The sequence below is a fragment of the Ambystoma mexicanum genome, chromosome 9, assembly GCF_040938575.1.
Source record: "Ambystoma mexicanum isolate Mex_15411 chromosome 9, UKY_AmexF1_1, whole genome shotgun sequence".
Taxonomy (NCBI): domain Eukaryota; kingdom Metazoa; phylum Chordata; class Amphibia; order Caudata; family Ambystomatidae; genus Ambystoma; species Ambystoma mexicanum.
The window spans coordinates 392,770,387-392,793,645 of record NC_090931.1 but is presented as its reverse complement, the minus strand read 5'-3'; the positions used below and the strand labels follow the sequence as shown (position 1 = coordinate 392,793,645).

Below are 23,259 nucleotides of genomic sequence, written 5' to 3'. Positions count from 1 at the left end.
TACAAGTAGGTTTCAAAACCATAAGAGGAATGGAAACTGCATTACTGTCTATATGTGATGATCTAAAAACCAACACAGACTCCCAATGTCAAATCGGCACTAATACTACTTGACCTGTCAGCAGCCTTTCGACATAGTCCATCATAAAACACTCGTAATGAATCAGCAACACAGCACCCTGGCTAAAATCCTTCTCAACAGAAAGAACGTGGATAGCACCTTTTGCGTCAGCACCACGCAAAACCTGTGGAAACGCAGAGGGCTGCTTGCAATCACCACTACTCATCAACATCTACATGACACCCCTGATTAACCTCATCAAAAAGCATGGTCCAATCTACTACAACTACCAGATGATATTCACATCATCTACAAAATCAACACCAGCTAAGAACAAAACTAAACACTGTCCAACTGACTTACTGAATTAAACCAGTGGATGAGCACCAACAGCCTTAAACTCAATCCGGACAAAACAGAAATCATGATCGCAGCAAACTACCTGTTGAACAACCACCACATGCCTTGACCTAACGGACTGGGAAACCCACCAAATTGGTAACATCTCGAAATACTAATGGACAACGAACACTAGAACCACAAGTCAACGCAGTAATTAAGAAATGCTACTTCCACTTGCACTCAATCAAGAGGATACTCAACTTCTTCACAGTTTCACCCAACACTCGCCGTCATCTATCTCGTCATGTCAAGAATAGACTACGCCAACAGCATCTATCTCGGAATGCCAGAATACCTTATGAGAACACTACCAGGGAATACAGAGCACAGCAGCAAGACTACTCCTGAGACGCACCAAGAGAACACATCACAACAGCACTGAGAACCCTACATTCCTACATTAGTTACCAGTCATAACACGCAGAGCAATCCATGGCCAAGGAGCAGAATTCATACATGGAAAAATCTCCATCTACAAACCAACCTGAACACTAACGTCCAGCAACAGAATTTGAAACAATACGCAAAACACAAATTAGGGGGTTCAGCATTCTCCTGAAAGGAAATACGAACAACCGAAGATTACCTAAAATTCGGCAACCTGTTAAAACCATTTCTCTTTAACTCACCAAGCTAAAGAGGGAACAGCGGCAAAGGAAAACCTCCAATGCAACAACTCCAAAACTGGATCACATAGAGAAATAAAACACTCCTAGAATAAGATTAACTCAACCCACTGCACAGAAATAGACTCAGACGACCCCCGACTAACCCAACTACTAAAACTCTCTAATACTATGCATACCCGCCACCCAACACTGAAGGAACAAGACACATAACTTTGCCACAAAAAACAAAACACACTGCAAACTACAAGCACTCTTCTGACTCTCCACAAGAAGCACATAAAACACCCACATACAACCACCCACCAAACAACTCACAACGATCAACTAAAAACATACCAGCACACAGTGACCGTGTTTTCAGAACTGAAGTCACCCTCAGCACATCAAAGCTCTCTTATGCGTTTCCCTCTCAATCCCACTAACTCATCCCAAACCCCCTTCCCATTCAGATCCACCTGGATGCCTGGATACCATGAAAATGGCAGTGGTGTGCGCTATAGATCCCAATAACATTAATCAAGCTCAGCATTTCAATGATTTCAAGTTAAAAGCAAGCAGGTGACAGTTTACATAAACACACCTAAAGTACTATATGTTCTTAATTGGGGGAGGTGAAATGGGGGTAAGAGTTTGATTTACATGTTACCTTTGCTGTGCCAGTCTGGGAGCCATAGAAAATCTTCACGCCTGCAATGTGAACTTCATTTTCCTCCATGTGATGCAAAACATGCTCTTGTCGTGCATGGCTCAATGTTATCATACGGCTATTCTTCTGCAGTCCTTCCTAAAAAAATAATCCACTTTTAAAAATACTTCCCAACATTCTTATTTGGTTCAATGGCAACAATGGATTGAGTAAAGCAAAACAAAACATAGGTCCTACCTTTACATATACAAGCATCTCTAAGGTACTTTCCAGTCAGTTTTTAGAACCTGAAACATCTCAATGGGTTGGTTATGACAGCAGACAATTCATAGCATTTAATCTTTGGCCCGAAATAGGATACCCAACTGCCTATAGTAAGACAATAAAATGGCTGCGCATTATTATTATTTTTTTTTACATATTTGTTAATGTTTTGTGTGATTTTCTGGATTGTTTTTCCTACAGTGATGGGTATCATGGTATTGTATTTGTTGTATTTGTGTTTATTAGTCTTATATAGCGCTTTATACCATATTTATGCACATTTACAACAAGAGGAGTGTGTCAGAGCACTTTCTTTTAATCATGTTTGAAGAAACAGACCACCAGTGAAGTGCCTAAACTGAACTAAAGTAATGCAGCACGCAATGCAACATCACTTCATGTAGCTATAATATATATATACCTACACACACATATACTTATACATACATACATACAAACAACCAAAAATGTCACGATCAGTCTCTTTGCTATCAAAACAGTGCCAAAGTTAAGAAAAATCTAAATATACAGGATTGGTCTTTAGAAGCAATTTAAGGTTCCACGTGTATGCTATAATGCTGAAACTCACACATTGGAACAGGTTTGCATTTTGTAACTTTTATATGAAATTAATGCAAAACAAGTGCAGGTCCATTGTAGATTTCGTGGGGTGAATTAGTGAGCAAAACGTCTTGTCCTCACAGATGACACGGCTGGTTTGGCAGAAGGTCTACCTGCTTGCTGTTTGGGATAGACTTTTCTTCTTCCCACAGCTGCAGGGGGAAGTGCTCACTATGCTCTCAGCTAAATATTGGGTTCGGTGGTAGGCATGGTGATGTGCATCTCCTCAGAAGACTAACGCCACCCTACAAAACGAACCAGAGAAAGCCCTTTTACTAAAACTACTTCTCAATTAGGGATGTGACCTCACGGTGAAGCATGAAAGGTATAGATGTACTTTGACGATTCACTGGATCACGTCACTTCGCCCAGAGGCGTGCCCTTCCCTGGGAGGCTAGGGATGTGAGCCTGTTATGTACCATTCCCCCTAGGAGTCGCGGTCAGCAGGACCTCGCAGGGAGAGACTCCCCTCTTGGGGACAAGGACTCCCGTTATGTGAAGGAACTCCCTACCCCACTTCTCTATGAAACCCTCATACCATCACTGCCTCAGAAAACACAACCTGAACAGACCACTGTGTGCTATTGCGATACCACTTCCAATATTAGAGGCCAAAACAAATCCACTGAGAAGATTAAGAAGAGTGGAGGAGTAATGCGGATAGCTCGTCTATAGCAAATAAGGAATACTGTCAAGAGTAGGAACTATGGAGTAAGGAAGAATCCTGCAGAGAAAGAGAAGGACAACAACCCTCCACTGAGGAGGACACAGCTAAGATGCTTAAGAAACAAAGAAGAACTTGCATTAGGGAGTCGTGTTCACTGAGCAGATGAAACCCAGGACGTTCAAACCTGGGAGAGAGAAGCTGGGGCATTCCGGGAGGCCCTCAGTGAAGAGAATGTGGAGAACAAAGAGGAACTTAAGCAGTGCAGGAGCCGGAAGAGAGCTGACTCGTGTGGGTGGCAAGCATTGCCAGGTGGTGGCGTGACCTCAAGGAGGCGGACCGCATGGTCAGACAAAGACGCTGAGACCATCCAGCAGAATACTCCGTGGAGACCAAAGCAGAGAAGAAAAATAAGTCGCTGGAAGCCCTCATCAAGACAGAGTGATCCTGACCCCACAGGAAGAACCAGTGATGCCAACCCGACAAGCTAGAGTTAACAGGGAACGGTGGGAGTCCCGGGTGGGACCACGGGCAGGTGCTGAACAACATTGCGAGTATCACGAATACCGAGAAATTCATCACTAGTCCCAGTATCTAACAATAGTGACAAATATACTGAAAACCGAGAGACTCATCATACTCTCCTCACCAACAGTAAAAGCAGCTGTGACGAATCCTTGGATCGCGTCCCTTTTCCCATAGGGAGGACCCTTCCCATGGGCACAGAGAGGTGTGGCCACAGTCCAATAGTCCCCCTGGGGGTGGTCCACCATGGGAGGATCACATGGGAGGGGAATCCCTTATGGGACCGGGGATGACATTAAAGGGAGAATGCAGTATATAAATAGCCCTTTACCGACTCCCTTACACTATAACCCTATTCAAAGCAACCAGTCCCTCCCGCCTCAATGTATTATTGTATGGTCGAACATACCAACTTCCTACCATACACAGAGATGAAGAAGAATAGGGACTACCCATGTGTGCATTGTAACTAGAAAACTGAGACGAAGAAAAGGCCTGGAGTAATGCAGAATGACACACTGGTTCAAACACTGCAGTCTAGTAAATGTGGACAATCTCAAGCACACAGAGTATACAAATCGAAGGACAGGGAATGGTGTTGAGCCCTGTGAGAAACCAGAGGGTGTCTCACCCGCTAGTCCCCAGGGATCTCTCTCAGGTGGCCAGAGCACAGCCATCGCCTCCGGATCCAGACCTAGGGGTGGACCAGTGCGGAAGGATCACCTGGGTGAGGGATCTTCAGGAGTGGGGGTGGGACAGCCGATGGCGAGAAGTGGTATTCGCCCCCCATTTTTTTTTTTTAGTTCATCAACCCCATCCTATTTTGTAGGATTTTTCAACCCCCCCCCCTTTTTTTTTTTACAAAAACACTGGGCCGAGGAAGAGGGTGACAGAGTAACCAGACTAACTCTCTCACATTGTACTGGACATGTCCCGTTAATCGGGTCAGGAAAAGTCAGGCACTTTACACTAAGTGCATACACCTGACACCATTTAGCTCTCCTCACACGAATAAAGGGCAACACCTAAAGATGCACTGTGAGCAAGGCGGAGCAGAACCTCTGGGACGAAGGCACACCTGATGGAGCAGAGCAACAGACTAACGGACGAGAGTAGCGGGCTGAAAACCCCAAGGATTCCATAGTGGAGGTCGTTGCCTCTGACAGACCGCAAAAGACAAGTGGAGAAGGCCAGACCCCACAAGTGAAGATTACATTGTGTTTCAAGGACTCCAGCAACCCTCCCGGGTGAGTGGCAGAGTTGGGGAGGCGAGTCCAAGCCTGTGGTACTAACCTTGACTCGTGAATTGGAAATAGTAAAACTAGAAAGAAGCGCACACAGCCAGTAAGATGGCAAGCGACTTGAGAGACCGGTGTGTGTGTTAAAGCGAATGAAGTAGGAACATTATATCACAAGTGGAGAAGGCTGCACGTGTGTGGATGAGACATGAAGAAAGGAAGACCTGTGAATTAACTTTGAAGTAAAAGGCAGCTGGGAGATCAGCGATACTAAGTAACAGAGTGGTCTGGCGAAAAGAAGTAGCCCATTCAAAAGTCTCTGTTAAAGGTACATTGTTTGAAGCTATAAAGAGAACAAAAAGCAAAAGTGAATTAAGTAAGTAAACGTGAACTTTGAGTCAAGCAAAGAGAGCCACGCACATTTAGTCTTCGACATCCAAAAGGGGTTAGAGCCCGATTGAGGGAGACCGAAGTACAATAAGCTTGGGGAAATGGAACCCTCCCCCAGCAGGTTGTATTAAACAATAACGTGAGAGGTCTGAGCCCGACATAGGGGGACCTTTGTGAACTTTACTTTGGAATATAATTTTGAAAGTCAAGAAAGAGACTTTAAGGTGGAAGGCCAGGCGGGCCTCAATCCACGGTTTGGAACTGCTTAGAGTGTTAGAAAGCGAGCCAGAGTGTGTCATCCTGCCTACAAGGACAGCCTTAACCTGTGAGGTTTAACGTGAGGAGGAGAGCTGGTTCAACTACCTTTATTCTCAGTCAGTCAGTCAAACATGTTTATTTGAATTTTGAGAAAAAAATTAATCAAACAATCAGATAAAACAAATACAATCAATAAAAAATTACAATTCTTAAAAAACTGGTACTTATGATGTTAAAATAAGACATGCAAATAAGATTGAGCAATGATAAGTTCACATTCATTACTTCATAGGATCCTATTTAAACAGGGACACAATAGAATTAGTATGCGCAATATATCCCCTGTATAGATGATTCATATTTTTCTTTCTTCTCCCTGGAGCCTCAACAGATTTTTTCTAAAATACATTGCCCTTTTAAAAAATGTGAGCAAGGCCCACGCTAAGAAAACAGTATCAGCACCGAGTACAAAGATGAGTGCAGCTTTATAGTGGCGTATCCCGGTTTTCCTTAGGGCAGGTAGCAGAGTTAACCTGCGAATACCTGCGTAACCCGGTCAGAAAAACATTAAATGAGCTTAATCTTCCAGCTGATAACCACAGACCGGACAGCCAGCCCCATCTTGGAATCCCTTCCACCCAACTGTATTTGCTTGCAGAAGAAGGGAATCAAAATGTGCCCTTGTGATTGGCCACCTATCCTTTTTATAGGGGCTCCATATGAAATAGGGTTGGATCCCCGAGGGCCTACTGATCATAGAATGGTATTCATCACATTTGTTACCATATTCCCAAAGTATTCTTTTCCTTACTATGGCCTCTCTGGCCACAATTTTGTGGCCAGACCCCTCGCTCTTGGGAATGAGCGAGACTGGTGGAAAAAGAGCACTAAGGTTGGCCTCCCCAAGAGTATTAGAAATATATGCAAGTAGAGGAATTGTTTGCCACCCCACTTACCCACCAAGGTCCGAATAATAAAATGACACAGGGATGCAAATCCGTTGGCCCACAGTCAAAACCAAAATAAGATTGGGGCCAACGCCCACTGGTCCTGCCAGAACTCCATTCCCAGTTCTCTATGTATTGAAATGCAAGCTGCTGAGTTCGGGAGCCCCAGCAGCTGTCTGAAGAATTTATTATCCTTTACTTGGATATCCCCAACCTTTGTGGAGCCCCAAATGGGGGCACCATACATGGTGACGGCCAATGTTTGAGCACCATAAATCTTAGTGATTACTTCTAAGGGCTGGCCCTTACATCTCGAGATAAAACTGAAAATTCCCCCAATTTGTTGGCTCATTTTGGCCGATTCTTTATCCACATGGATTCTACCATTCCGGGCTTCGGAAAAATTGATGCCCAGGTAGTCAAAGGACTTAACTCGAGGTATAGTTTCACCAGCACAGAGCATCGGTTCCATAGCCACTGGCCGTTTTCTGCCCATACAGGCCATCACTGCCAATTTTTTGGTATTAATTTTTAAACCTAGATTACACATGAAGGTTGCGTATGCATTGATCAGGGCCTGTAATGCTCTAGGTGTTCTTGCTAGCAGGACGGTGTCATCCTTTATTCTTTTGAACACTGATTTTTCCTTTGCATACACTTCTCCTTTTTACACTTTTTGTACAAGAGACCGGGCAGGCATTAGGTTTTTGTTAGCATAGGCCATTTTGATTTGACGGACTCCACTAGGACTGTGTTGTTTATCGTTTGATGGTCGAGACTACTCTCATCTTAGTTATAGAGCAACATAGGAGTTTCTCCGACTAACATTTTCAAAAAAGGTTTACAAATTGTGTCAGTATCATACTTGAAGCTGGTGAAGAACCCGGAAGGGTGAGCAAACCCAGTAGACCGGGTCTGGGACCCTGACAGAAATGAGAACTTTGACATATCCAAAACTGCCCTATGATACTTGGCAGGGGAGTATACCAAGTATATCAGAAAGCAAAATATAAGTCGGAAAGGCGAGTCTGGGTCTGGCACCCATATGAGAATTAGATTATTGGGAATCTTCATAGACACAGTACCTGGCAGGTTTGTGAACCAGGTTGGCTGTGGGAAAAGCTGAAAAGAAACTCAGGGAAGAGAGTCATTCCCCCTGGTGTTTGTGAACACTATACCAAGCCAAGAAAAGGGATCCATTCACTTGGTACGTTGAAGAAGCTAAAGAAAAACCTGGGGAAGGGATTCATGCCCGCTGGTGTCTGGGGAACATTTTGGAAAGCCAAGAGAAGGGAGGGATTCTCTTGGCATTGTGAGGACCCCACAACCTTTTTGTCTCAAGGTAACACATTCTTTGGAAGTTCATCATTTTGAACTTTAGATCACAAGTTGGAAAATAATCTCACATCCAGAAAAATGAGGCATTCTTCTGAACCAAAGAAGATCACCATTCCCCTTAGCTTGAGTTCCTAGTGTAATGGTTGGAAATTGGTTTTGACACAATGGTGGACTTTTTCATCCTGACACACTCGTTAGATTATTCTTTGCGTCAGGGAAAACCCAGTTCTGGTTAGAGATAGTTAGGTTTTCCCCAACCCTCATTTCTCTAATAAACATTTATAGCAATAAACATGTCCCCATTGTGTTAAACTCTTACTTCTGCGCCCTTACACAGCGAAAGGTATAACGAATACAGAGAAACTCATCATATTCATCCCAGTAACTATTGGGAGAGTTTAGAAATGTGAGGCGACAACTTTGTGAAGGTTTTTTAAAAGATGTCATTTTATTAACTCAAAAAGTTGGATAAACACCTCAAAATCCCTACCCTGACCAGAATTTCCCTGCCTAAAATAAACAAAAGGAAATACTCCAACAAAACGTTTCTGTCCCTCACACAAAAACTCAAAGTAGTAATACATGGCAGTTCAAAAGCAACAAATAGAACAGTCCAGTTCACAGTATGTTAACTGTTTATCCTTATAATCTGGGTAAATTCCCTTTCACCAGATTCAAGCTGGATTCTGTTCAACAGGTTGAAAAGAATAGGGAAATCCGTCTAGTAACAAAGTTTCAATGCAGTTCTTTTGTATTCCAACTTGACGTAAGTTCCAACACTTCAGAATTGTTCAATAAAGTTTCTTTCTCTTCCACTTGTGATATTAGGAACGCAAACAACCTTGTTCGCATAAACCAAGAATACTTCCTTAGGATTATTCTGCAACAACGTACTTGTTCTGAAAAGGTTAAACACTTCTGCAGATGTCTACACAACACTTGCTTCAGCAACAAAGGTTTGTCAGGATGATTCTATAATATTTCACCAAAACATATCAGAGGTTCTACCACTTCTTCTATGTGACTTGTCAACACCACTTCACAGTACTTCATCAACTTCCACCTGGTCTAGAAGTTTTCTGTTCTGGTGTACTCTCCGGCCAGAACAGAATACACTACTAACTAAAAGTACCTCTGTAGTAAAGATCAGCTTCTAACAACCTACTAACGTGTCTTGCTTCACAACATCACATTTAATAATTTCTTCAGGAAAAACAAGATGCACATTGGTGCTATTTATTAAACAATTATGATTGCCACATACTGTGCAAGTTATCCTCCACTCCTTCTGAATACCCTTTACCAGAAGGGCAGCCTTCTTGCCACTCTTGTTTCCCCACTTCTTCATTAATCAAATGCTGACAACAATTCTGTCTCCAGAGAATGGAGTGTAGAGATGCACACCTCTATTGTATTCTGAAAACTGGTCAACCAATTTAAAGAAATAATGAATAATGCTGTTCATGAAACACTTTAGGTGCTCCCAGAGAGTAAATTGCTACCTTTACTGAAAAATGTGTGTATTGGGAAGATTCACTGCACAGACACGGTGAACAAACTTGGGCACAGCAATGGCCAAAAATATTGCAATATCTTGTTTAAATTTCCAGAAAATTAACTTTCATTCAATAGTTCAAAAAATGACTGCTTTCCATTTTTCAAGTTACGTTAATCATATGTTTGTATTGTTACTCTTCATACACAAATATAAATTGATAACACAAATTCAATCAATTCTTGTAAACAATTATTTGACACAAAATATATGTTGAATACGCACTTTGTGCATATAACATTTTCAATACATATTTCTCATAATGTTCATCTGTGAGTCCCAATATTGGAGTTGACACAAGTTGACAAAAAAAAGTGCTTAATCAAGGTGCCCTCTTCTTAACTACGCGTTTCGGGCGTTCTACGCCCTTCTTCAGGTTTAGAATATTGGGCGACTGTTCTGTTAATTTAACCTGCAATTAATTAAAAAAACTCAATGAGTGTTCCAAGATATGTAACTATGAACTCAAGTATTTAGGAACAAGAGGTACTGTTTAGCACTAACCTTTTGATTGGACTTGGAGTGTAGTCCAGATGTTAAGTTTCATGCGGATTCAGTAGTCACTGAAACAATATATGTATATCAGTGTCAAATAGCCAAAAATAAAGAAAATAAACAATGTGGCCCAGGGGGAGTAAGCGCTAAGAAGTAGCGCTGGGTCCCCCTGTAGCCACATGACATTCAATATGTCTAATTGAGAATTAGAGATGTTAAACTTCTTGCTTACCCTGAATCATTGGCAATGGTAAAGCTGTGCGGGTCTGTGGTGTGTGACCAATGTGATCCCGTCTTCCTATGGCGCTGTTGTCCTATAAGATATACCAAACATGCTATTGAATGATGACCCTAGTTGTTAACTCACTCAAAAAATTCAAAAGAAGGGGTTCACTCGCCTACCTGTTGTTGACGGTAGCACTCCACGTGTATTATGGACAAAGTCGTTACAGTATACCCTCGATCGTACGCTGGAAAAACGTGCTTCCTGCAAGGTGTCTATATGGCAATAATGAAGCACAACATAATTTGAGTTGGTTAACTATCCTAATATTAATTACTATGTTATTCTAGAGCCCTGATTAGAAAAATACCTTTGTTTATATTACTGCTACCAGAACGCCATTGCACCATTCCTTCCTCCGTCTGTTCCTCTCAACTGGCTCGGATGTGAATACTGTTGGACCGCGAGACTATTCACAGCGTGACCGTGGGAATTGTCCTTCTATAGTGTTAGTGGCGTCTCTGATATGGGCGCCATCTTTAAGTTGCTTCTCACATGGATATGTGTATTAGCTCAATCCCGCTAATACGTATGTGCCGCTTAATTGCGGATTTAATTATGTTGTACATGAAGGTATTTTACTACGTTTAAATAAGATTTCACCTACGGCTTCATACATTTAATCTCGATCTTTGAAACAATATAACCAATCAGATATTTGAATTGTTATTCCTTCGTGACTGTAATTTGCACTGCAGAATGCAATATGTATATCTCTATACGTGCTGTAGTTATATGTTTGCTTGGTGACCTATTTCAACAGTACTACGTACAAGACTTCATTTCTAATACAAAACATGGAGAGTCACTCCTTTTTTATGAGATGAGTTGTTAAAATGTTTTAAATCACAAACTCTACAAGGACCTGTGAATAATGTCAACAAAAAAATATAAATGTACAAAATTGTCTGTATCACACTCCAGACTCTGGATAAACTCAAACTGACAAATCAGTTCTCACATTATTTTACACACTTAATTTTAACAAAAAGTAATTCAAATCCCAATCAATGTTCATTCCCCGAGGATACATAGTATCCAATTTTTCGATCCAAAAGATCTCTCTTCTTTGCAATAATTTAGTCAGATTCCCACCCCTTCTAGGAATTTTAACAGATTCACGAATGACAAATTTCATTTGTGCAGTGGTATGTCTTTCTGCATTAAAATGTTGGGTCCATAGCACTAGAGAGTCGAGGACGCCTTGGCCTTTGCAAGCACCTCTTTGCAGTCCGCCGTGATATCGTACCCTCCGAACTCTAGTGCTGCAGGAGCCAGGCCTGCAGGTTCAGCGACCCCGGGTCGTGGTGGAGGATGGCGCCTCCTTGTCTGGCGAGAAGATCCGCATTCGTTGGCAGTTTGACTGGGGAGGACACTGGCATGTCCAGAAGGTCCAGGAACCAAATCTGCCTCGGCCACGCTGGTGCAACGAGGATTATCCTGCACCAGGACCGTCTGAGTTGACTGATGAGTCGCAGTAGCAACGGCGGGAACGCATACAGGAACAGGCCGTCCCAGGGGAATGAAAAGGCGTCGCCCATGCTCCCCGGCTGGTGAAACCTGCTGGCGAACCTCCGGCGCTTGGCGTTTGTCGCTGTCCCAAATAGGTCAATCTGGGGATTGCACCATCGTCGGAACAGGAGATCCACTTGATCCTGTCGCAGCTCCCACTCATGGCACGAGCGCAGCTCCCTACTGAGTGAGTCGGCGATAGTGTTCTTTATTCCTGCCAGATGGAAGGGTACCAGAAAGATCCCTTGGGCGATGGCCTAGTGCCACAGATCCTGCGCTTCTTTGGATAGGGCTGGGGATCTGGTACCCCCGTTTCCGGATGTAGAACATCGTGGTGGTGTTGTCGGTGAAGACCCTTACCACCTTGCACTTGAGGGACGGGAGGAACGACCTGAGGGCCCAGAACACAGCTGGGAGCTCCAGGACATTGATGTGCAGAGATCTCTCATCCGGGAGCCAAAGGCCTCTTGCGTGGAGATCTCTGGTGTGCGCTTCCCATCCCTCCAGGGAAGCGTCCATCGTCACCGTTTCCTGGTGTGCCGGGGTCTCAAAATCCATGCCGCTGCTAGATGCGCGCGGGTGCCCCACCGCCGGATTGCCTGGCGGAAAGTCTTGTTGAGTGAGATCCTGTCTTTGAAAGTGCCTCCGGCTTGCATCCAACAGGCGTCAAGGAACTCCTGCAGTGGTCGCATCCGCAGCCTGCATAGGCGCACAAGGTAGATGCACGAGAACATCATGCCAAGTAGGGACTTGATGGACTTTACCCTGGCTACGTCCATAGTCAACAGCCGTTGTACCTTGCCCAGGATGGCCTTTGTCCTTTCCACCGAATGTGAAGCCAATCGCACCACTGTGTCGTGTCTGGCTCCCAGGAACAGGGCGACATGTGACGGTACCAAGTGGGATTTCGCGAAGTTGAGCGAGAATCCCAGATCCGTGAGCAGTTGGACGGTCTTCGCTGTGTGATCGATGCTGAGTTCTCTTGACTTTGCTCGGATGAGCCAATCGTCCAGGTAGGGGTAGACGTGGATCCCCTGCAGGCGCAGCCACTGGTGCCAGGCACTTTGTGAATACCCTGGGCGCTGACTTCAATCCGAAGGGAAGGGCTTTGAACTGATAGTGCCGCCCCTGGACCATGAATCGCAGGAATTTGCGATGTCCCTTTAGGATGGGGATATGGAAAAGGGCATCCTCAAAGTCCAGCGACTATAGAAAGTCGCCCTCCTCCAGCTGTCCCAGCATGTGCTGGAGGGGGACCATCCGGAATTTTGAGACATGATGTACTTGTTTAGATGAAGAAGGTCTAGGATGGTTCGCCAACCGCCGATCTTCTTCCAGACGAGGAAGTACCGCGAGTACACTCCAGAGCCCCGGAGCTTTTTTGGGACGAGTTCTATGGCTCGCTTTCTTTGCATCGCCCGTAGCGCCAAAAGTAGTTGCAGTACGTGGTTTTCCTTCCTGGCCACGGGTGGTATACGGGGACACCTTCTCTGAAATTCCAGAGTGTGCCCGCGGGCCAGGGCATCTAGCACCCAGCGGTCGGTGGAGATGGACTCCCACACGCTGACGAATTTCACCAGCTGGCCTCCCACCGGGGTGCTTCGGTGGGGGCCCGACGCCACGGCCGGTTCAGTCCTGCTTAGTCGCGGTCTTGCCGCCTTGACATCCTTGGTGACGACAACGCGATCCTCCTGACTTGGCGTGTCCTCTGTAGGCTTCCTGCGTTGAGGAGCGGGCCGCTTGGCAGTACGATGCGGAACCTCCGCCGAATCCTTTAGAGGCACCTTGCTTGCCTCCGGAGTTCCGAAAGGACGGCCGTCGTCGTTGAAGAACACCCAAGACCCGAGCCGTCTCGGTGTCCGCCTTGATGGCTTGCAGTGACTCGCCCACTGTCTTGCCGAACAGGTTGTTACTGTCGAAGGACATGTCCAGAACCCTGGTCTGCACGTCCTGGGGAAGTCGGTGGCCTTGAGCCAACCGTGAAGGCAAACGCGTGGCCCATCTGGTGAAAGCCGGTGTCGGCAATGTCCGTGGCCACTGTAATGCGTGGTCTGAAGCCACCTCGCCTTCCTTTAAGATTTCCAGGGCCTCAGCTCTGCCGAGCAAGTGGTGATGGGAGGTCCATTCCGTCGTCACCACCATCGTCGTCCGTCCCAGTCTCCTCCCTCGGTGGAGGTGAAGGCTGTGAAGGTTGGAAGGGAGGAGGGGGATGGATTTTACTACGCTTGCTCAGTGGGCTTCCCGACGGTCCAGGTGCCGCTGGATCATCTGCTGGGTGTAAGGGCAACCTTGTCCTTATCCCCCTACAGAAGGCCTGGATAGCCATCAAGTTCGCTCCCGAGTTGCCTTGTGGCACAGGCACCGGTTGCAACAGTTGGGGAGTAGGAACCTCCGTCTCCTCTACAGTCCGTGGCTCCTCGTCAGCGCCACCGTCGCTTTCTTCGTCCGCCTCATCGGGAACCCTCCTGTAGGGCCAGACCTCCTCGAACCTCTTGTCCCGGATCTTTGCAATGCCAGCCAGCTCATCTTCAGAGGTGGTATCTGTGTCCGTAAGGCCTACCGTGCCCTCCCTCTTTCTCTGCCCGGGGTTTCACAGGGGTCTTATCGATAGGCTGAAGAGGATTCCCTCCGTGGTGGCAGGGAAACTCTAGGCCCGGAGGTCGTCTCCACTGGGATAGCCTCTGGAGGCTTTGCCAGGGCCACCGCGACTCCCTCGATCGAGGCCTTAGCCGAGTGAATCAGGGCCTTTTTTATTCTTTACCGAGGATTCCCAGCCTGACGACGGGGAATATTCATGAGCATGTGAATCCATGCCAGACCCCATGCTGGAGAAGCAAAGGTACATAATGAACCCTACCTAAAACAACTCAACTAGGGTGCTCGTTAAAGTCCAAGAAAGAGTTTGTCCTCCGTCCAAAAATGAACTCTACAACTTATACTAAATAACTAAAGGACAGGAGAACGGCTCTGTTTTCCTGGGATGTTTTCCAGCAAGTCCTTGTCAGCACAAGATCTTCAAATAGCTTTTAGCTATTCCTTTTATCAGTTCATTCAATTCTCTTGTGGAACTTTTCCACTTCTGTTTATTTGTTGTCCCTTGGTTTCTCCTTCCGATAACAATTTCATCCAGTGTTCATCTCCTCTTGTCCAACTTATTATCATCTTCTGTTTACTTTTCTCCTCACTGGGATCTGTGTAAAGTACCCAGTGACCAGTTTCACTCTTCTTATAATTTAGGCATGCACTGGCACGAGTAGGCTGAGTCCCTGAATGATTCTCACCCTTCGTATTATATGGTCCTTCAATGGGACGAGTAGGCTGGTTACCTGTATGTTTCTCACTTTTTTTATGGTTTTGCCCTTCACTGGACGAGGATATAGGCGCTATATAAATAACACATCATGTTAGTTTTCTGTACTAATACGAATATAGTCAGGACACCCGTTACATGTGCTCTGTTCCCCATATCTCCCGCTTTCCCAGTTACCTTCACCATAATACGGTCGAGCCACCGGGTTGGCATTCACGCTCTTCAGCGCTCTGTGTCTTCTCTTCGGTACCTTTTCTTGGATGCTTATACTGTGGTAGCCTTCTTCCAGCGTGGTATCGGTACAGCAAGGGGGTGTCTCCTCCTTTGCCTCCTAGCCCCCACTTTCTCCTCATGTCCCCGTCCTGGGACTTCTCACAACAGGATACCACTCCAGGTGCCTCTTGCTCTCCAGCTGCAATATCAAACGAAGACAACGTCCTTGGTGGAAGGTAAGACGTTGATTTATTAAGGCAAGTAAGAACAAAGGATATGACTGCGGTAGCATACAGCACCTTTAGCGGTCATGCTTCCAATGACTCCCTTTAGCTCTTCCCCACATTCCAGCATTCAACCATCAGCATTCCAGGTGAAGCCACGGAATCACATTCTAAGATGATGCAGCTGAGCACTACATAACAAAGCGTAGGCCCTCCACTGTACTGACCTTCGGTCAGACTTTGTCCCTCTTTGGGCTCTCCTCTGGGCAACGGTTTGTTAAGTCCGTCTCTCCCACAGACTAATTGGAACAATTGTTTTGTTCCTCACGGCTGCTCACCGGTGTGCAAAGCAGCATTCTCTCCAGGCTACCAACTTCCCTGCTACAGCTTGTTTGAAACTCCTGTGTCTCTCTCGGACACCCTCTTGCTGCTCCTACTTTTATGACACTATTCAGTGGTTTCCCCAGCTTCTCATGATGGTCTTTTCTCTTTGTCCGAGCAATAATCATTATTACTTCTTTAGGTCTCTTCGGCTCAGTACATAGCATGTACATATTCTTCATCACTTCTGTAGTTTTACTCGACTCAGTACCAGGCATGTACTTCTCTTCTGTTGACATATCACAATAGTAGATACAAGAGGTTTCTTCTGGTTGTCTGTCAACAGGTTTGATCTTCGCAGATGTAGGACTGCGATGGAAAGGGAGTTTGTCATTGTAACAGTAGTCCTTGTGCCCAATGGATGGGGGGAGGAGAATGTGGGAAGGGGGAGAGGGGAGAAGAGTCTCTCCCAGCGAGGTCCTGCTTGCCTCTAGCCATTGTGAGGGTATTGCGTAGCAGGCTTACCTCCATAGCCTCACAAGGAAAGCCTCCACCCCTCCACCCCCACTTCCCCAATCACCCGATTCATCACAGTCCCCAGCTACTGAACAGCTGCACCATATACTAGCATAAGGTCACAGACAGGAGACTCATCAATTCAGCTAGTGGCTCAGAAATGCATGGAAGCTGCCTTTTCCACCACCAGAATAATTAGCACCAAACAGGCAGACTTATCACTGATGCTGGTGAGCTTTGACTCCTAAAACACAGCTCATAATTGATTCATCATAAATGCAAGGGAAGACCTACTGGCATTGCATGGCTCGGATTTTAACTCCGAGACATATATTCCCTCTAGATAGAATAAAACTCTAATGAAACTGTTAGGAACTTTTCAGATACTAAACTAGTAAATCTTGCTGCCCTGCTGCCAGGTTGAACTTGACCTCTCCCAGTGACACTAAACTATAGTTAATAAACTGATGTTGTTAAAAGTACTCCAGGTTGGGATGAATACCACCTGGTCTGTATCAACCAGCATGGAGAGGGAGGCTAACCAGAATGCTTTCATTGAGACACAATTTCATTTTTTGGTCTTATCCACATCGTATTTAGGATATCGTCAACTATGTTCCCCTCCAGCCCCACACACTTTCTCTTTTTTAGATCATTGAAGTATTTCTGCTGGTAAGAGGCACATCTGCTGAAGTTCATTTACCAATTCTATTACTTTTCTTTCTATCACAGAGTACACAATGATGGGTTGTCCATTAGGCTGTCACGCAGCCGATTTTTGTCCTAGCAGAATTAGATCGCCCTACATTGGTTTTAGGGATGCTAGTAGCAGATATTACTTAGTTTTTATTTCACCATATGTGCAATCCAATTTACTGTTTGCAATCACATTGGTACCCCAATGGCTACCAAAAAGATGCAATGTATTTTTTAAGACCTACTCTCAGCTATTTTAAGAGATTCCTTTGTTCGGCGGAAGCATGAGGCACAATTAAACTGGCAGTTGTGCACATGTGGGCTCTTTGTAAGCAGAAATGCACACCCAGTTTGAACTAGTCTATACCAATGCCTGCCCCTGGCCAGGCCAGATCACATCCTGCTGGGGTGGTCTGGGTTGACTGGCAGATTTAGGGAGTCTGACAATCGAAGAACAAGTTACTTTCTTACCTGGTAACGTTCTTTCGATGGGATGTTCCGACGACGTATTCCACATCTATGACAGGTAATCACCACAGCTGTGCTGCTTCGGAAAATTTTCGGCGTCTGTGTCCTGCGTCGATGACATCGATACGCTGTCCTCGAGGGCCTCCGTCGGGCCGACGTCACCGGATGTTATAAGTAGGACGCACGATGTCCGTATCCTCAGTTGTAGTTTTTTCCCAGAACGTGTGGCACCAATCTTCTGCCAGTAGAACTACAGAAAGCCTTGCGGAAACGGACGCTGCAATCGCATAGGAAATTCTGTAGAGGGGCAGGCTGGGAGGAAACGATGTGGAATAAGTCGTCGGAACATCCCATCGAAAGAACATTACCAGGTAAGAAAGTAACTTGTTCTTCGAGGAGATTGGTTCCTCTGACATATTCCACATCTATGACAGACTCCCAGAGCAGTACCAACGTAAGGAGGTGGGAAAGAATTTAGAATTTTAGAATGCCCAATTAAATTGCAGAATAGAGGACCGCCTTGCCAAAGGCCAGATCTTGCCCATGGATAGAATCCAAGGAGTAGTGTTTGACAAAAGTATGTACAGAGGCCCATGTGCCTGCTTCACAAATGTTATGAATGGGAACACCCATCTGCAGGGCAGTAGAGGCAGCCACACCCCTAGTAGAATGGGCCCGTTCTCCCCAGCTCAGAGCTGGGGAGAAATACGCCAAAGTCCTGATTTGGTGGACCCTTAAATCCGGCGGTGATAGCGCTACCGCCAGATTTAAGGGTTACAGCCAAACTCGTGATGAGGCCCAAAGTCTGTTTAGTAACAGCTTGTCCCAAACGCCTTCCAGCGTATCCTATAAAGAGCTGATCGTCCACTCTGACCCGGGACATGCGTGAGATGTAGAAACTTAAAGCACTCCTAGGATCCAACCTATGGAGCCTCTCCTCTTCCTTGCGAAGATGCGGAGGAGGATAGAACGCCGGAAGAATAACCTTCTGGCTTAAATGAAATTCCAACACCACTTTCGGAAGAAAAGGAGGACGAACCCTAAGGACAACCCTGTCCTTATAGAACACCGTGAAGGGTGGCTTAACGGAAAGTGCCTGCAACTCACTCAGTCTGCGAGCAGAAGTGACCGCAATTAAAAATACAGTTTTCAAGGTCAACAGTCTCAAAGTACAAGAATGTAAAGGCTCAAACGGAGCTCCCATTAGAAATTTTAGAACTAGGTTAAAATCCCAACCGGGCACCTGAAAAGGTGACGGAGGGAACACATTAGTGAGCCCGTTCAGAAACTGTGAAATCAAAGGAATTTTTAAATAAGAACACTCCTTAGATGAGCGCTTAAATATGGACAGCGCGGCCAGGTAACCTTTAATGGTACCCACTTGCAGGCCCTTGTTGGCTAATGAAAGCAAAAAAGAGAAAACCACAGGAAGGGCACATGAAAAAGGATCCACATTCTTAACCCTGCACCAGTCGCAGAACTTTCTCCAACGGCAATTGTACAGGGACTTTGTTGCAGGACTTCTGACCAAAAGCAACACCTCCATCACGTCTTCAGGGAGGTCCCAATCCTTATATCTCAACCGTTCAGAAGCCAAGCATGAAGGTTGAGGGACTTGACCTCTGGATGGAGAACCTGACCCTCCTCCCGTGAGAGCAGATTGTCTCGGTAGGGAAGACGGCATGGAGGGCAGATGGACATGTCGAGAAGGTCCAGGTACCACGATCTCCGGGCCCATGGCGTAGCAATGAGGATCATTCGGGAACCGAACCTCCGTAGCCTCTGCAGCACTTGCAGAATGACAGGGACTGGAGGAAACACGTACAGCAGTGGGAAGGACCACTCCGCTATGAACGCGTCCTGTAAGGCTCCTCTTGGAGGAAATTCCTGCAAGCAGAATCTTTCGGACTTCCGGTTGGCACTGGTGGCAAAGAGATCCAAATGTGGGGTCCCCCAAAGGGCAAAGATCTCCAGGAGAATCTCCTGAGCCAGCTCCCACTCGTGAGAGACCTTGCTCTGCCTGCTCAGAGCGTCCGCTGCCACGTTTTTGTCTCCGGCCAGATGAACTGCCGAGATCGAAATTTCCTGCTGGATGGCCCAGAACCAGAGCTGCATCGCCTCTCTGCACAGAGGGAGAGACCCTGCCCCCTCCTTTTTGTTGAGGTAGTGCATGGCCACTGTGTTGTCCGGCAGAATCAGGACATTCTTCCCCCGCACGGACGGCAGAAAAGCCTTCAGGGCTAGCCTGATGGCCCTGAACTCCAACAGATTGATATGGAGTCTGGACTCCGACAGAGAGCAACCACCGCTGACTCAACTCGTTGGCATGAGCTCCCCATCCTGTGAGGGACGCGTCCGTCACGATCGTTACCTCCAGCCAGGGTAGCCAAAATGGAGCCCCCTTCATCAGATTGCCTTTGACGGCCCACCACAGATGATCCTGGGCGACCGAGGGCGGCACCTGAATGGGGTCCGACATCCTGCCGGAGGACTGCGACCTCTGGAGCTTGAGAGCCCATTGCAGAGATCTCATCCGCAACCTGCCATCTGGCACCAGAAGAATGCAGAATGCCATGAGGCCGAGCAACCCCAAGAACTCAAACGCCGGGAGACTCTGGGCATGTTGAAACTTGTGCACCATCTGCAGAATGTGATAAGCCCTCACCTGGGGAGGGAAAAACAGCCCCAGGGACGTGTCGAGCACTGCTCCGATATATTGGAGCCGCTGGGTAGGTGTCAAGTGGGACTTCTTTAAGTTGAGGGAGAAGTCCAGCCTGTGAAGGGAGTGGAAGGTGACTGAGAGGATCCAGGACTTGCTCGGGAGAGTGCGCCCTGATCAACCAATTGTCCAGGTAGGGGTAGACATGAATCCCCCCTTTCCTGAGATATGCTGCCACCACCACCATAAGCTTGGTGAAGACCCTCGGGCGGAGGTCAATCCAAATGGCAGGACCCGAAACTGAAAGTGCGAGTCGCCAACCGCGAACCTCAGGTCCTTCTCGTGCTTGGGATGAATTGGCACATGAAAGTAAACATCCTTGAGGTCTAGAGACACCAACCAGTCCTGAAGTTGAAGGGCCTGGAGGACTTGAGAAAGAGTAACCATCTTGAACTTGTCCTTCCTGAGGAGCTTGTTCAAACCACGCAAGTCCATGATGGGTCTCAATCCCCCTTCTTTCTTCGGGATCAAAAAATATGGGGAATACCATCCCTTGTTCCTGTCCGCTACAGGCACCAGTTCTCTGGCACCTTTCTCCAGCAGGGATTTGATTTCCTGAGCAAGGAGCGGATCCGGACTCTTCAAAGAGAGATTCCCTGGTGGATTGTCGCGAGGCCTCTGCCGGAAAGGAAGACAGTAGCCGTGGGCTATGGTCTCCAGAACCCACACATCTGAAGTAATGGCACGCCATTCTACAAGATGCTGCACCCGCCTTCCCCCAACCGGCGAATCATGGGACTTGGCCTCATGAATGAGCTGAAGCGGCTGCGGCAGTGCTTGAGGGCAAAGAGGCAACTGCTCGAGCGGCCTTGGCACCTCAAGTACTCCATTTTCCACCTCTGGTACTCCTACTTTGGCCCCTTTGACTTGCAGCTCCCCTCGATCTGCCAAAGGTAGAGTAGTATTGAAAGAAACCTTCCCTCCATTGCAGTCCCCTAGGACGAAAAGGCGGAGGTTGGCAGACTGCAGTGCTCAACGACTTCGCTGCAGCCTTTGAGGTCTGCAACCTCTCAAGGCTCTAGTCAGCCTTGCTGCCAAAAAGATGTTCACCATCAAAGGGCATGTTGAGAAGTCGGGCTTGTACATCAGGAGCAAACCCCGACTTCCGCAACCACGCAAATCTGCGCATCACGGTGCTCGCCGCCATGGACCGGCTGACACAGTCTGCCACATCCAGACCCGATTGAACGGATTCACACATGGCCTCCTTGCCATCCTGTACAAGGGCAAGAAAACCATCCCGTTCCTCCCCTTCGGGAATATGATCAGCCGCTAACAAAACAATTCCACACAGTGTGAGTGAAACGTGCTAAGGCACACACGGAGTTGGCTGCTTTCAAAGCCATACCCCCTGAAGAAAAGACTTTCTTTGCCCAACCGTCAAAACGTTTGTCGTCCCTATCAGGAGGGATGGTAGGGTACAATGCCTGTTTTGCTGGGGCTGTAGCCGTCTGCGCCACCAAACTCTCCGGAGTAGGGTGCATGAACAAGTAGCCGGGGTCGCCACTGGCTTGGCGGTACTTTTTCGGCAACGACTTACCCACTGCCGGGAGACTCTCCGGAGCTCTCCAAGCTGCCGCCACCCTTCTTTGCAAGGCCATATGGAATGGCAGTACCGGATCAGTTGGTGGACCTTGGTCCAAGATATCCGTCAGGTCATCCTGAAATAAGTTTACTAGTGGCGCAGACCACCCAAAGTACTCCGTCACCCTCGACATGAGACGCCTGTACAAAGAGTCAGCATGCGTACCAGGCTCAGGCCTGTCAAACTCAACCTCCGGGGAGGTATCAAGACCACTGGCGTCATGCAAAGACTGATGCAGGTCTTCCAACTGGCTATGACCAGATAACCAGTCGTCAGGAACCTCATCAGGTACCAAACCTTCCTCAGACCCTTCCTCCACCTCAGAAATATAATCCAGAGGCTGGAACAAATCCCTGTAAGAGGGCACAGAAAAAGGCTGAAATACAGGCCTGACTGACTTCTTCAGGGCCTTCCTCGGAGTTTCCACAGACACACGGGGTACCTCCGGTAAAGCCTCTACAAAAGGCATTTAGGTCGTCGACGGATTCAGCGTCGAGCGTGGCACTGATGGCTTCCACACAGGCCTCGAGGGCGGACCCCCGAGCGTGTCCTTCGACAACCTCGTCGCCGATGGCTTCCTCAGAGGCAAAGCCTCGAGATTGTCCCTCGACGGACATGGCGCCGATGGCGTCAACGTCTTCTTAGAAGACCTCACAGGATCCACCGATCTCGAGGGCGTCGAGGACCGGGACCTGGAGCGGGCATGGCTAGAGCGATCCACCTAGTCCGATTGGGACCTCGAAGGCTCCCGATGATCACGCCGACCGCCCAAGCCCGAAGGCGTGCGAACGGTGGCCCTAGCACATTCCCTTCCAGCTTCTTTCGAAGGCGCGGGCGGAACGGAGCCCTGCGATTGGAAAATCGCCATCATCTCCGAACGAAATGCATCCCATTCCGCAGGAGAAGAATGCTCGTTGGGACAAGCAACCTGCCGACGGGCGGAGTCCTCGGAGGAGAACGGGGAAGGCGACCGGTGACGGCGCTTCCGCGAGTGCCTCAAAGAGGCAGGGGAATGGCCGGACCCACTCCGGGAACGAGAGCCCCCCTGGATTTACGCCGACGATGCGGAGAGTCGCATCTCGAATCGTCGGCCGAAAGCCGTGCGGATTTCCACTGTTGGGCTTGCGCACCCTACCGACAGAAAGCTTCTTCTTCCGCTCCTGCAAGGCCTTCTATGTCAATGACTGGCAATCGACACAATCATCCGTGGTGTGGTCCTCACCAAGGCACCAGAGGCAGGCATCGTGCGGGTCCGCCAGCGACATCTTGGAACCGCAGTCCCGACACTTCTTGAAACCCGGCCGCGGGGTAGAAGACGACGAAGACATGATATCTTCACAAACAAACAAGTTCGAAGAACCGATAGAAGTACACAGAAGA

At 47.3% G+C, this 23,259-nt stretch overlaps 1 protein-coding gene across 1 annotated transcript in view; it reads right to left on the bottom strand.

The window, feature by feature from the left end:
* Positions 1 to 23,259, bottom strand: part of LOC138488122 (S-adenosyl-L-methionine-dependent tRNA 4-demethylwyosine synthase TYW1-like) — a 1,632,770-nt gene that overhangs the window by 1,415,241 nt on the left and 194,270 nt on the right. Inside the window, exon 3 of the mRNA XM_069614883.1 lies at positions 1,738 to 1,875. Coding sequence (XP_069470984.1) covers positions 1,738 to 1,875 — 138 coding nt within the window. The remainder of the gene's footprint in view (positions 1 to 1,737; positions 1,876 to 23,259) is intronic.